We start from the raw sequence: 16,394 nt of genomic DNA, 5'->3' as shown, positions 1-16,394 counted from the left end.
CCACACTACAAACATAGCGTTGTTGGGGAATCAGCAACACAGTTCACACACTTGAAAACTGATATGTTACTGAAAACGATCATGCTCACCTACCAATACAGCACTAAGTGACAAAAGGCAATGTAAATAACCAATGTGCCGTATCATCAATGCAACCCAATATAACGCTGATGACAGCTGATTGGAGCATGAAAATACAATTACAGGGGCATTACAGCTACAAACCAAACACGTTATCATATGTTAAAGCGGAGAACAAATGATAGCATTTTACATGACATAAAACACCTTGTGAAAGGAGCCAAAATACCATTGTGTACACTCCACTTCTGTGAAACCCTTATCTAATCCTCAAGCAGAAAAACGAAAGACCGACATTCCCCACACCCACCAAGCCTTTATACACATCTGACGGCTGTTCTTTAGGTGATGGCAGTGTATGCATTTCACACTACTGTTACAAGAAGCAGCTGTTAGCACTATGTGCCATCTCCATTGGTCACTGGCAGGAAATCTTGGAATAAGGCTCGAGCCACTGCGGCTTCTCGCTTTTCTTTAGAGAGCAAACCATGATGTGAACATTAAAATTGCAGGCAAATCCCATCGCAACGCAGGGGACTATTTCTGACGACATTCATCCCCGTTCCAGTGCTGCACACTATTAGCCAAGTATTGGTCTTCCCATTAACGGTTTGTTCAGGACCGACGAAGTCATAAGCATTCTTCAGTCAAGTTAACATCATGATTATGGCAGGTTGCAAAATGTGCACTAGCCAGTGGCTACAGATAATTGCCCCCTGGCGAGTAAGACATGGTATACCATTTACATGTGTAGAACTGAGGAAGCAAGGGACTTTTTTTATGGCTGGCTAGCAGCTAGCAACCTGACATGTGTACCTCTTGTATTCTATTGCCGCTTGTTTCTGTTGAGTTCTGTCTCTTAATAAGTTGATTTACATGTGTTTACTTTGTTAATTCTCTTTAAGTTGCTTTCCCCTTTACATTTCTATTCTGTTCGTTCTTCCTTTTTGCTACCACCTATCATTTAGTATTTGCCCATACTTGCTGATACTTCATAACTCCACCAATACATCTATTAATCTGCAACTGTCTCTTTACTGCCACACAACCTTAATTTCTGCAGTCACCTTTTTTAATGTGATATAACCTTGTTCTCTTTCCATCTCTCTGCTGCACCTGTAGAATGAGGCACCAATACATAGTAAAAAGAAATCTGAGACGCAGATATAACTAGTCAAGTACATATGTAATGTGTTCATTCGTGCTTTACAGGTCTTGTTTTATTAGTGCGACTTTCATACAAATTCCCAGATACATAGTTATGTTTATATAGGTACATTGGGATCGCACAAGTTGGCTTGGGGAGCCTAAAGTAGTCCCCGGTAGCTGTTGGTGCTCCTATATGCACTATACAGGAGCTAAATAGCTTCCAGCAATTTAAAACCCTGGATGGCTTGTTCAGACTGTCCGTCATGAACACTAGATGCCTTGCGCGATGTAATCTTTCCGATCAAAGGGAGGATCTAGAGATGGTAGAACCTGTACCCAAAGTACAGGTCTCATTCATTCTAGGTTTCCTTAAAAATACCAATTTGCAGTGGCGACCACAGCTGATCTGGAAAGCCAACTTGTTGCAGTCTGTCAGGAACTAAGAGTATGCAAACCCCCCTGCTAATTTATGTACTGTTAGGCAGTAAATATTAACTTCTGCTGCTAGTATCGAGCCTATCCACATCCTTAACGCATCCACTAATGTTTCGACTTAAAACAAACAGCTCAATTGTTGGGTGGCCCATCAATGAATATGCCTCTGCATACCCATGCACAGTATCAGCAGTTATTAACAGGCCATCCGGCTCAGAAGATAAATTACACAAAAACATAATGAGATATATATATATATATATATATATAAAAAATTGGAGGCACGACACGCTACTTCTCTGACCCATTTTTTGCGCCCTGGGCCGGCCGAGGGGGAGGGGGGGGGGAGGGTGTTACCACATGTGGTACACTTGGTGTTTCAGAAACCACTGGTGCGTTTATATAGTATGCTTCTGCTTTGGAGTAACCCTAGTACTCACTCACACAACGTGAATGTTTAAAACGGTTTCTTATGTTGTTATCAAAACCACGAACAAGGTGGCAAATAAACATGTAAAGGTCCCCTTGATGAGGACAGTGCCTCTGGAAGGCCCACAGCCTCCCCCACTCAAAGCCTTGATTCCCTTTCTGCAGCCCGCTATCAAGACTTCAGATCATGTACAGCGTGGTTTTTCAGTCCCATGACTGGGTTGAGGGCTTGTATCCTTATTTCAGGGACGAACGTCTTACTCAACCAGGCACAAGGGAAAATAGTGAGATTACAGTGAAGAGAAAACGAACTGTAGGCCTAAATAATAAGTAGTCCTCACCCGAAGCCTGCAGGGGTTACAGTTTGCCTGGCAATATATAAAAATGTGATGTGCACTCTTTTGGTTTGGGTTGCATGTAGGCTTGATATATTTTGCCTTACTTAATTAATGAGCACTTTTGGTTCAAACTCGAGCTCTCCAACTCATCGGTTCTTCCCTCCTTGGGTGCCCTGACGTGAGTGCACACCCATTATACCATCGAGCAGGTACAATGGCAGATGTCGCCATGCTTCACCTGCACTCCGGAACCAGAAACTCCAAGTCAAGTGATGTCTCCTTTTCACGGCACACACTTTCCTTGCTAGCCAAACTGATGCTGTTTCGCTGATTCATAATCCCTGTAACAGAACAGAGCAGGCAGCCATGAAACGGTCGAGGTGGCCAATATCGCGGATGGATGGGTCCTCTGCTTCAGGAACCTCAGCCCTAGAAGGTTTTCCCAGAGCCAAACTCTCCGTCAATCATTGCTGCCTAATCCACCAACTGTCAAGTCACTTTCCTCCACAATGAAAAAAACTCTTCCCATCAGTCAGCTTGGAATTTTACATTTTTATCAATGGAGACCCTAGCTTGAGGCCTTTCCCCAAACATAATTGGAATGAGCCATTGTCTAAATGTTCAACCTTTAGATTGTTCCACATTTAAATATAGTAATTTGCTCTTCTTATAATCCTTATGACCTCTTCAAGCATGGTGCACAGAGCATTTTTCCAGTACCTGAAACATCCCTCTAAGGGATTTGCTATGGGAATGTTACAGGGTATTCATCATTGTTTCATACCTTCATCCATAATGCTAACAGTCATATTGCATGTTTTGGTGACAACATGAGAATATTTATGCCTACGCATAGGCGGCTCTCCTGCTGTAGATGCTGCATGAAGGCTCGATAGAGATATTATGTGAGCATGTATGCATAGAGGGTTACACTGCACTGAAACACATTATGGTAATTATGGAGCCAATAACAGATCTCAATTAGTATCATGATGTTGTTACAAGCCTCATGCATGATTTAGTGGCCTAATGTTTACAACGCTGCATTCACTGCAATGTAAAAACAATACTACATATAATGAATGGCTCACGAACTGAAAAGGGTTGGTTTTTAAGTGTGCATTGGCCATTTAGTTGGCAATAAGGGTCAAATGTAAGATCTGCCATTGTCTAAAAGTGCTCAGACTGACCTGAGCGGGGTGAGAGGACAGGGGCGATAACTGAATGAGAAGGGTTTTAAATGCAGTAAAGCACGAATTTTACACTGGCTGTGTGTACAAGTATATGTGGGTATGTAAAGCCCAAAACTACCTGCGTAGTCACACAATGCTGTACAAATGGAATGGAGAGGACATAGAAGGTGGGATGGGAGTTGAGGGGGGAGTATCTGTGGGGATGCCAGGGTACAGTGACCAATGTGGTTGGGGATATACTTAAGAGTAGCGTTTTAATTATTTCTTTAGCGTATGAAATGTGACAAGCTCAGCGTGTGAGTCTCATCTGTAACGAACAAAAATGATAATTCTTTATGCACAGTAATAATACTGATCTAGACAGGTACATGGTTCCTACAGGACACATGGGCATCGCCCCTGAATAAACAGTTTCATTCAACCTAACAAAGCAGCGCCAACCTGCACATACAAAAGGAAGACTGTTTGCACCCGATAAATCCCAGACATTTGGGCTGATATATTACTTCTTATTTTTGACAACATTAATCTAACTCAGAAAATACCGATGTCCTGGAAACAATCCATCATCATCCCTATTCGCAAGAAGGGTGATCGCACAAATCCAGCCAGTTATAGGCCCATTTCATTGCTTGATGTGCCTGGGAAGATTTGTCGTCTAATTCTGAAATAGTTGAATACTTGGACCAAAAATTGCGGTAAGAGAGATCCTCTTTAATCTGGATTCGTCAGCGGTCTTGGCACTCTGCCTAACATCATTACTATTAATATGCTCAAGTCACAATATGCTTGCCGGAAACAATCCTTATATTTTGCATTTATCGATTTCCGGTCAGCTTTTGACTCAATAAACCGTGACCTTTTATTTCACAAGTTAAAACTGCTTGGTTGTCCACCCTCCCTTTTGGCTTTAGTGATTCAGCTACATACGGAGACCTATATGCAAGTTAGATTATCTTTAGAAGGCCTCCTGTCTTCTTCCTTTACCACTTTTTTGGGCCTTAAGCAGGGGTGCATTCTAGCATCAATACTGTTCAATTTATTCATTCTTGACATGGGCCTTTCTTTCCTCAGAATTGTGTCAGATGCTCCTGAACTGGGAGGCCAACGTATACCCTGGCTGTTGTACGCTGACGATTTAGTTTTAATATCTCAAACTCCCAAGGGACTCCAGAACTTGCTATCCGCCCTTTCAGATTATGTGGAAAGGAACCATCTCATAGTGAATTTGAACAAATCACAGATTTTGGTTTGTAGACCACAATGGAAATCCAAAATTAATAATAGAACTTGGTTTATCCGACAGGAATCCATGAAATCAGTTTTGGAATATAAATACTTGGGGCTTTTCATACAAAATAGCATCAGTGAGAATACATTTTTGATCACTTTACAGTCAAAACTTTCGACTTTGATCTCACAGGCCGAATACTTCATAAATATGGGAAATTCACTTTAAAACATCTGTTAATGTTCTATGAGCAAAAAGTAATTCCTATTCTTCTTTATGGTGTTGAATCAAAGTTGTACACAAATGACAGTATGTGGAATAAATTGGAGGCTGGGTTTTGGAAAAGGGTGTTACATCTACCGAATTGCACACCCATGCCTAAACTACGATTTGAATTAGGTTCAAATTCACTATCTAGTAGAGTCAAGTGGAGAATGTGCTCCTTCTTTCGTAAGTGCTTATTTGGTGTGGAAAATAATAACATTTTGAGCACGGTTGCCTGACACTTGTCCTCTTCAAATCACGCATTTCCCTTGAAATGGCAAAATCTAGTACTGAAGACATTGGTAGAAGCCGATATATCTCTACAGCTTCTAATTGAAAACCCAGCCCGTGCTAAGACAAAGTTCTATTATTGGGATTGGATACAAAATTATGACTCCTGTTCAAAATACAAAGATTTTAATAACAATCATTTTGGAATTAAGCGGATGGGTCAAGTGGCAGGTTATTTACTGAAAGGCCCTTCTGGGAATGTACGGAATACATTTTTGCATCTCAGACTCAATTTATGGTCCACTAGGGAAGTATTGGTGAGGCGCAAAATCATTTCTGCTGACCTAAATTCGTGTCGGTTTTGTGAAACTCATACAGTGAGGGAAACCTTACAACACTTGATAATATTGTGTCCTAATTTGAAGGAGCTGCGGGTCAAATTCTTTACTAATTTGTTGAGTTTGCACGAGGAACTGGATGATAATCAGATATGGCATATTTTATTTAACAGCACAAGATTCTCGGTCATAAAAGCTTTGGTGCACTTTTTGGAGGCCATTTTGCCTGGCGAAATCAATTTTCAAAACTAATTTTGAACTGTGAACATTATTTGTAAACTCAGTTATTTTTGTGCATTTGAAGAAATGAAATGAAATGTGTCCGTTTTTTTAAGTATATAGATTGTTTTTAGCATTTGCCCATTATCTGATTTACTCTGTTTTCCTCATTGTTATTATTTTATTATTGAATGGAAAATGTATATTTGTTTTATAATTTTGAAAAGTTGATTTATTCAGCTATATCAAAATAAAAAAAAAAATAGATCATGCCTCAGCTGTCAACGGAGCTCCGCCCCACCATCCTTTAACACAGAAAGCTCTTCTATACAGTAAACTCCATTGCACAGGCAGGGATCCACATACTACATTGCACTCAAAACCGTGCAATATTCACACAGGGTTTCAAACTGATGGAGCGCCATTTAGATCTTGATGTAGCCGAGAAGAGTCTGGTTAGATTGACCCCAACACAAGCTAATGTTGTTTCCTAGAGACAAGCTCTGTGTGTTTGGCAATCTGTTTAAGTTAGCATTAGGACACATCTAGTGGAAAACATTTAAAGCATGATGGGTGATATATACAATCTACAAATGTACAGATTGACTATCACGTGGAAGTTAGACTTGCGATTCTGTAGCTCCTCATTCCTCGGAGTAGTTCCTGCTTACTGGTGATGGCTGATATCCAGGAGCTGTGGTTTGATATATTTCGATTCCTGCAAACAGTGTGGTCTCAGATCACTCTCTTGTATGCACAGTACCACCGTTGCCCACGCACAGTGGGCACTTCTCCACTGCACGGATTAAACTCGAACAACCCCTAGTTCTGTGCCCTCACTAAGCTCCCACCTGCACAGGGTGGATTTACTATTCTTTTGCAAATAGCCTCCCACCTACAATAGGAACCCTTCTGCAACCAAACACTGTCCTTCCCAAAAGTATCCTCCCCCTCCACATTATGGATCTCCCCTTCATACACATCGTCGGTTCTTCTCCCATACCAAGACACCCGAGCTTTACCTTTGAAAAACTTGAGGGCGATGCCATAGATCTCCTCCAGACTGAAGCCCCATCGCTGTTCCAGACTCAGTGCCTCAGTCTCGGGCGCTTCCTGCCCGCCCGCGGGATCTTCGTGCCGGTGGTTTTGCCCGGCTGCATCTTCCTCCCCGGGTCCGGCATCGGGACTCAGAGTCAGGCCGTCTATGGAGACCTCCAGCCGCTCGGCACCCACTACTGCCATGTCCTGCTGTGCTCAGAGCCGGGAGCGGCGGCCACGTACCTACATCCGTCTCACCCCTGACCTGCGCCACGGCGGCTTCCGGCAGCGCAAGGAGCGGCGCGGGGCTGGGCAGGAGACCGTATGACAGGCAGGGAGTTGGGCACTGACAGTCTATCGACATGGAGGTAGGACTAGGGGACGGGCTCCGGCATTCAGCGTCGAAAGGAACAAACGTCCGCGGCCAGCTCTATTGCTCCAGGAGCCAGTTCACCGCACAGAGCAGTGCAGGAGCCCAACGGAGGCTGCCTTACACTTTAGAAATAATATTACGCATGCTGCGAATTCCTTTTTGGGCGGGAGAGTCAGTGGTGTATTCTTAAATACTATTTCACTATTATACTTATGTGTAGATGTATTCTTAAAAATGGGTCTTGTGAATAATTGCAACAAATAGCTCAGAGCTCAGCATCATATTTCAACGTTCAGGTGCATATTTTGTTATGCTGAAATGTACGAGTGACCGCTCCAACATGGTCGCCTAGTTTACTTGAGATTTCTGGTTCCGCCTACGATTATTTATAGTGCTCATCTGAGTGGTCATGCTAGATGGGATATTGGCGTTTGACTACTAGAGAATGGTTCTAAGGACAATCTCTTGGGCTGTTTGTTCTCTTAGGGGCGTATGTGATCGTGTCACTGTTAATTCTATGTCAAGACCGGAGGCTCTGATTATGCTTTCTCTTCAACTTTACTGTTCAGCAGCAAAGAAAACATTACCAAAGAATATGAATGCAAATCTTATAAAAAAAACTACAATAACCATGTTTTTTGAACATTTGTAGTTCATTTCTATTGGTCTCCAACTGACCACGTGACAATTCCTCAACCAATAAACCAGTCCTCAATGAACAAAAACTCCTGTCCTCTTTCCCTTCTTCCTCTTTCTTTGCTGCTCGGCAGCGAGTTAAGTACTTTTCTTCTATATTTCATATTTCGAACTGTGTGTATGCATGTTAATTTCACCTAGTGTGACGCGTTGTGTTTACGATATTAGGCGGAACATTTCCGCAACGGAAAGGCGGCTCTGAGGAGCGGCGACCGCGACGGGGCTGGTGCTCCAGCGGCCGCAACGCCGACGATCCGTCATAGAGGGCACTATATAACGGAAGGGAGAGCGCGACGGGACCGCGTAGTTCCGGCGCTCTCTCCTTCGTTCTTTTTCGTGTGTTGGGTTCATTTCAAAGCGGACTTTCTGTGACGAACGTTGTGTGATCGCAGAGTGAGATTCTCTGATATATATAAGATCAAGGGCTCAACAACACGCATCGCTCGAGCGTAGCGTCCTGTTACCAGCTCTACAGCGCCCCTGCAAGCAATATTCTGTCACCGCACCAAAATCGGGCACAGTCCCAGGTAAAACCTGTGAATTTGAAATCTACTACGATATTTGGATATAAATTAAACCAAGAAAATCCTGGTATACATACTTATATATATTTGAATATATATATATATATTTATATTTATATATCATAACATAACACTATTCCCCAGGGCCTGGGAATCATGAGTTCCTCTAGTGATGAGGGGAAGGCTGGGTCAGCCAAAAGAGGAGCCATTCAGAAATGAATGTTGTTTTCCAGAAAGCCCTGGGGGCTTCTCTGGGACATAATCCGCAGCAGTTAGCGCTGATGGAGGATTGGCTCAGACTATCCCAGGGCCTGGAGGCGGATAAGAGCCTTAAGGCTCGGATGAAGACAAAAGGGGGCAGTAAGTTAGCTTGCAGGGCGGATGAAGCCCACACCCCCCCGAGCACTCCACCTAAAAAGAAAGGTGGCAAAAGAAAGAGAAAGGGTAAGACGGTGCCTTGCAGGGGACGAGTATCATCCTCAGATTCCTCAGAGGAGGGCGAGAATGATTGGGAGGAAGAATACCCTGAGGAAGAGGAAGTGTTATCTATATCCTCCTCAGGCGATGACCAGGAAGCGTTAAAGAAAAGGAAGAAAGAGGAGGAGGAGATAGCAGATGAAGGGGATTTCGATCCAGAAACTCTGATCCATCCCAGATCCTCAGAATGGGAACCTCCCAAGAGGATTTCGGCATATCTAAAGAAGCGCCTGAGAGCGCCATTAGCCAAAGAGGCTAGAAGCAAGATGAGGGCGGAATGCCCCAGACCTCTTCTCCCTGAGGGAGCGGCAGACACGCCGGTAATAGATGAAAAAATGATAACTTTTATGAGTACGTTTACCAAAGATGTGAGGAAGGGCCTGGACAGATCCTGGCGTTCGTGTCAGGACAAGATGTTGGATATGACGGGGCCCCTCACAAAGATTCTCCAGATGGGAGAAGAAGCGAAGACGAAAGGAGAGCCAATTGACCCGGCAATCCTTATCGGATGGACACAGAGGGCGATATGCATGTTAGGAAACGCTAATCATGCTATTACTACAGAAAGGAGGAGATCGTTACTAGTGAAGATTGACCCAAAATTGAGTGAATTAGCCTCCTCAGAATCTGCCACTTCAGCAAAAGGGAAGTTGTTTGGGGACTCCTTCATCAAGGAGCTCACCAAATTTGTAAATTCATATGCAGCTTTAGATAAAGCTCAAGCCTCTCTTAAAAGAGTGTTCGGAAGACAGATTTTTGGACGGGCCAGCAGAGGGAGGGGTCGTTCGGCTGGCCGGTTCCAATACAATCGATCCTATCATGACAGATCACAATGGAGAGATTATGAGGAACGCAAACAAACACCGTTCTTCCCTTCGAGAGGTAGAGGAAGAGGCAGAAACTGGCGAGGTGAACGTCAGCAGAACAATCCAGGTGAGACTACCAATCCCAGGTATAAATACCATAGAAGTGGGTGGGAGAACCGCTCAATTTTTACACAATTGGTTGAACATATCAGGGGATACCTGGGTGATTCAGACTGCGCAAGATTTTTATATAGATTTTCTAGATACACCCCAGCAGGAGAAACCACCAAAGGGAATAGTTTTGAACAGAGGAGACAAAATATTGTTAGAAAGAGAGTTGAGAGGTTTGGTAAACAAAAAAGCCATACGTCCAGTATCAGATCAGTCAAAGGGTTACATAAGCAATATGTTCCTAGTAAAAGGGAAACACAAGACAAGACCAATAATCAACCTGAGAGGTCTAAACAATTACGTGGTATACAGACACTTCAAAATGGAGGGGATACACCCACTAAGGGATATTCTAATTCAGAGAGACTGGCTAGCCAGAATAGACTTGAAGGATGCATACCTGACTATTCCCATAGCAGAGGAACACTGCAGATTTCTGAGATTCATCTGGGGAGGAACGACATGGGAGTTTCGATGCCTACCATTCGGACTGGCATCAGCCCCATGGTGTTTCACCAAGATGATGAAACCAGTAGTATCGCACCTCAGAGCTCAAGGGATACGACTCATAATTTATCTAGACGATATATGTCTGATGTGCCAGGAGAAGGAGACACTGGTAGGACAAGTGCAATTAACAATAGAATTATTAGAAAACCTGGGCTTCATTATAAATTGGGAGAAATCCAGCTTAATCCCAACACAGAAGATGGAATTCCTAGGGTTCATAGTGGACACGGAACAGGGAACCCTCAGTTTACCTATTCACAAAGTGAACGAGATCAAGAAACAATTGAGACACACACTAGCAAAGGGAGAAATATCACTGAGGGACATAGCGAGATTAGTAGGACGCCTTGCGGCTTCAATTCAAGCAATCTTCCCGGGGCCACTACATTACAGGGCACTCCAGAGATTGAAGATATATCACCTCAGAAAGGGCGCTTCATACGAATCAAAGGTGAACATCTCACCAGAAGTGAGGGAAGAGTTGAATTGGTGGCTCATTCATATGGATGCATGGAACGGGAGAGCCATATTTGGTTCATCCCCGGACCTGATTATAGAATCCGACGCCAGCAGATGGGGCTGGGGAGCCCGTTGCGGGAATCTATCGACAGGGGGCAGATGGTCGAATCAGGAGACGAATCTCCATATAAACTGTCTAGAATTACTGGCCGGATCTTTTGCAGTCAAATGCTGGACACAAGAGAGAGTTCAATGTTGTGTCCTTCTAAAGATGGACAATATCTCGGCAGTCAGATATATCAACAGACTGGGAGGGACAAGATCCAGAATTCTTGCGGAACTAGCGAAGGAATTTTGGGAACTTTGTCTGGAAAGAAGAGTTTCAGTGAGAGCAGAATATCTGCCGGGCCAACAGAATGTAGTGGCCGACTGGAACTCCAGATACCTCAGAGACACCAGCGATTGGAAACTGGACGAGATGGTGTTCCAGGAACTAATGTCTCGGTGGGGTCCATGCCAGATCGATCTATTTGCATCGAGATTGAACAGACAATTACCCCGATTTTTCAGCTGGAGACCGGACCCGGAGGCAGAGGCGATAGACGCTTTTCTGCAATACTGGGGCCATCAGAGGAACTATGCATTTCCCCCGTTCTCCATGATAACGAGGACTCTTGCTCAGGTGAGACGTCAGAGGGCATCACTAATCCTAGTAACGCCAGATTGGAGAAGTCAGGTATGGTTTCCCAGTCTACTGGAGATGACTTACCAAAACCCACTGGCCTTACCCAAGGGAGAATTAATAATACGAGATCCCAGAGGTCTCAGTCACCCTTTGGTGAGGTCAGGAGGGATCAACCTGTTAGCGTGGGCGATTTCAGGGGATCTTGGATTAGGCCAGGACTATCGAATGAAGCTGAGAACATCATCAACGAATCCTGGGCCCCCGGAACACACAAGGCTTATAGATCAGCATGGGCTAGATGGAGTAGCTGGTGTTTGGAGAGGAACATACATCCCGATGGAACGGATGTAGTACATGTAGCAAATTTTTTAGCTCAGATGGCAGCGCAAGGTAAGGCTTATAGAACCATTAACACGGCCAGATCTGCGATATCGGCTGGACATCCTAGAGTTGATGGACTAGCAACTGGGGAACACCCATTAATTTGTAGACTATTAAGAGGAGTAAAAATGATTAAACCACCTAGCGAGAGATATAGTGAATTATGGGATGTAGATAAGGTCCTGAGACTATTTTTGACATGGCCAGATAATCAAGATTTGACACGTAAAGCAATTTCAGGTAAATTAGCTATGATTTTATGTCTGTTAGCATGTAAAAGATCTTCTGATATCAGAGCACTGGAGATTAATAGGAAGAATATGTCCCCTAATGGAGTGACCTTCCTCATTTCGAAGAGGACTAAGACAGGTTTGAAATCTATTTCATATGAAGCTTTTCCAAATCAACCAAAATTATGCCCAGTTAGATGCATAAAGGCATACGAAGATATGACGAGGGAAGTAAGACCCCAGGGGATAACTCAACTATTAATAGCGATTCGTAAACCTTTTAAAGCGGTTAGACCGGCGACCATAGCCAGATGGCTTAGGTGGGTGATGGCAGAAGCAGGCATAAATATTGAGAAATATGGCGCTCACTCAGTCAGAGGAGCGATAGCTACTAAGGCATATAACATAGGTGCTAGAGTAGAAGACATTATGAAGTCGGCGGATTGGTCGAATGAATCGATTTTTAAGACTTTCTATTTTAAACCTTTAGAAAGTGCAACATCGTTAGCGGTAATTAAGCTTTGAACAAGCATAATCAGAGCCTCCGGTCTTGACTTAGAATTCAGATTTTCCACACATTCGTTACAGAAAGTCATAATTCTATTAAAGACACGGAGGCGAAGGATTATCCCACCCGATCAATCGTAAGAATGAGATGTTTACATAACATGTTTCTGGTATTATTATGCAAAAAAATCGTATAAGAGGTATAATGAATATGATGATGTTGCTAATGATCAATGTTTATACAAGTTGTTACAAGATGTGGAATTTTACGATTGACCCACCCTGTATCGACTTATAGTCACTGTTCTAATTTATGTTTTTCTCTAGGGACGATGTCAGATGGCAAACAAGTAGGAAATTGAGAAAGGAAGAGAATATCAAAGACGTACAGAACTCATCCTCGCAGGGTCAAAGAAAGAGGAAGAAGGGAAAGAGGACAGGAGTTTTTGTTCATTGAGGACTGGTTTATTGGTTGAGGAATTGTCACGTGGTCAGTTGGAGACCAATAGAAATGAACTACAAATGTTCAAAAAACATGGTTATTGTAGTTTTTTTTATAAGATTTGTATTCATGTTCTTTAGTAATGTTTTCTTTGCTGCTGAACAGTAAAGTTGAAGAGAAAGCATAATCCTTTGCCTCCGTGTCTTTAATAGAATTATGACTTTCTGTAACGAATGTGTGGAAAATCTGAATTCTTGCTAGATACCTCATTACAGTCATACTTCTTCCCGTCCAAGTCCTTGTCGCAGTCCTAGTCCCATTTTTTTTACTTCTTGGGATTGTGGTTCAGAATTGTCTCAGTATAAAGCCAAGACTACAAGTCACAGAATACAAAAAAAACAGGACTGAACTAGCATCTGCTGAGTGAAATGGGGTATGTTTGCATGTATATATTATATTACTGTGTAGAAATAAGAGCAAAGAAGTATACTAAATTACACATCACAAAGATACTAACATCTTTAAAAGGAGCTACGCATGGATTAATCATGTGCATGTTAAATATTAAAACATAAGACATTTGAGTATGGCTAAATCTATGTTGGTGATGCTCGAATTCCACCACTGTAGAGAGGCAGATGTACACGTAATTTATAGAGCCCACCCCCTAACCTCCCTCATGCTGGAAGAACAGCAAGAGAACACTGTATGACACCTGGTAACACCCCGTTACCACATCGAAGCTATGAGAGACGTCATGCACTCACAGAGAACTGTACTGAATGTACCCTCAAACTGATGCAGTAGACGTGAGCCTGCAGACAATACTGTATATAGAACTATAATTAAAGTCTGACAGATGTAAAGTGACACCACTAAAGAGAGACAATATGTGGACACTAAACCTGATGTATGGATATCTAAAGAATAAAGATGTAATTGAAGCAACAAAGTAAACAGATATGTGGATGAAAAGGAAAACCATATACACTAAGAAGATAAGTGATAAGAGATATGATAGATATATATGCGCAGAAACGCAAGGTAGATAAGACAACGTAGAAGCTTGCTAAAGTAGTAAACAAAACACGAGTAAAGCAGCCGCGTTGAGAAAATGGATGTTGGCACCATATGTAAACGAGAAGATTTGAGTAGGGAAACCAAACCTGCAGTGCTGACAGGCACTGAATTACAGATTTGTGCAAGAACAAAGGATATTTGCTTGGCTCAGAATCAGGGATGCCACAGCAAAAAGCAACTGCAAGGCTTGAAAGGAGTCGAAAATGATAAGCTACATACGCAGGATATATTTCTCTTAGATTAAGTAAAGGAGTGAATAATTGTAAGTGCCCCAAGTATTGTACAATTAAAGATGCAGAAAGTACATGCAGAACGGAGCAACCAAGTCTCCAGAGGCCAAGAAGGGTAATAGCACCCAATATAATTGAATCAAATAGCTCTAAATAGAAAGATAGAATGGACAAAATCATGCTCTCCTCACACGGTGTATAAGACCAGAAGACAAGGCCTATTCATAAAGCTCCAGATGAAGATAGCAATGTACCTACACTCCCTTTTAAAGTTCAGAGAAAGGGAAAAGTCAGCAAGGTCAACTACAAAGAAGAAGCATTGGTTTAGGGCCTAACTGATGAGAGATGGTAGGCTAATTAGCTAAGAAAGGCTGTTGTCTGACGTTTCATTGCACCTGGGATTCGTTGTTTACGTGCTGCTAACGAGACACATGTCTAAAGTTGATAAGAGAGTGCCAACCAATCATGAGGGTCTATGTAATGGTGGACTATACATTGTTGCAAGGGCCTATCTGCTGCTGTTATTACGTTATTATCTGTATTTCATGTAGTTAAAGGTAGTTCAAGGCGTGCCTACCAGATAAGGGGTATCAGATGATGATACTAAACTTCATATGAACTATATGTATACGTTTCCCCTAACCAATCCCTCCACACAGTAGGTTTTTACGGTTAGCCACGTAGGATGATGTCATAACTGACGTACGTCGAGGTATAAAACCTTTTATGAAACTGAAATGCATTGAGAGTGTGTGAGCTACAATTTGTTTGTTCGCTAGGTTTCCCTAATGTATTGAACTGATAATAAAGTAGTATTTTTCCATATTCCATGAGTCTGTCCGGTTATTGGGCCTGAGATCATTTATTGTGGTAATCCCATTCGGCACCTGGAACGCTCCAGGTGCTATTGCACACATCTGTGTAAGAATTTTCATTTCTGTTGTGCCAATGTAATGTTCTTGGTTGGGGAAAAAACAGATTATGACACATTTTACAATTATGCCTCTCGCACTAGTATGATTAATTGTGATTTATTTAATACATTTGAATTTGAAATAATTAGTGCTGGAAATGGGAAAAAGACTGGGATTGAGATTCCATTAGAGGATGAGACTGTGATGGGGTGGGGGGTTTCTGAGTGGAGTCATGGCAGATGTGATAGGCCTATGAAAAGTGTAAACATACAGGACTAAAATAATAGAGATGACTGGAAATGAGCAGCAATACCACAATAAACCAACCTAACAATACAGTTGAGTCAAATGAATATAATTCTTGCTTTATTTTCCCCATCCAAAATGAAAGCCTACAATTCCCAGCATGCAAATTAATGTAAGCCTACAAATTGCCTCTGATCTACAAAGCAACGCACTGCAAGAAAAATAAACAATTTTTAGTCATGGTGTATCACAGCATTCATCTTTATGCACCCTTCCCATTTTTAATCACACACCATTTGCACCTATTAAGCCATAATAGCAGCTGCCTTTACTACACTTTTCTATGCTTACGTTCAAAACAAACAAAAGACAAGCCACAGCAGAGCTGTTCACTGAAGGTACAATGTATTAAAGTGCCTGAGCGAGGGCATGGGCTGTTTGTTTTCCCGGATTCGGGAACCGTGGAGATATTTGATGCTGGATTCCAAACCTGTGGAAATTAGGTCCAATTCCAGCACTATGCAATCCAACTCAAATGCACCTTTACCTAGATGGAATGTGTTTTGAGACACTTTTGAGTACTTTCAATTGAGGGCTGTACTTCTAGGCTATGCCCTTTACTTTCATGGGTAATTTTACCTTCATCCAGTCCTCTTTTATATGAAGTCAAAAGTAGTTCTTTGGAGAACACTGAACACTCCTCTCTATTTCTGATTT

At 42.4% G+C, this 16,394-nt stretch overlaps 1 protein-coding gene across 2 annotated transcripts in view; it reads right to left on the bottom strand.

The window, feature by feature from the left end:
* The window catches only part of ACBD3 (acyl-CoA binding domain containing 3), a 421,148-nt gene extending 413,854 nt beyond the window's left edge, over positions 1-7,294 (bottom strand). Inside the window, exon 1 of one of the 2 annotated variants that reach the window (XM_069608687.1) lies at positions 6,931-7,294. In XM_069608687.1, the coding sequence (XP_069464788.1) occupies positions 6,931-7,150 (220 nt within the window). In that variant the 5' untranslated portion in view covers positions 7,151-7,294. The remainder of the gene's footprint in view (positions 1-6,930) is intronic. The other variant, XM_069608686.1, reaches the window with a different exon arrangement.
* Between the last annotated feature and the right edge of the window lie 9,100 nt (positions 7,295-16,394).

Source organism: Ambystoma mexicanum, chromosome 4q (genome assembly GCF_040938575.1).
Source record: "Ambystoma mexicanum isolate Mex_15411 chromosome 4q, UKY_AmexF1_1, whole genome shotgun sequence".
Lineage (NCBI taxonomy): Eukaryota > Metazoa > Chordata > Amphibia > Caudata > Ambystomatidae > Ambystoma > Ambystoma mexicanum.
Note: the sequence above shows the minus strand (reverse complement) of the source record. Positions and strands in the feature narration are given on the sequence as shown.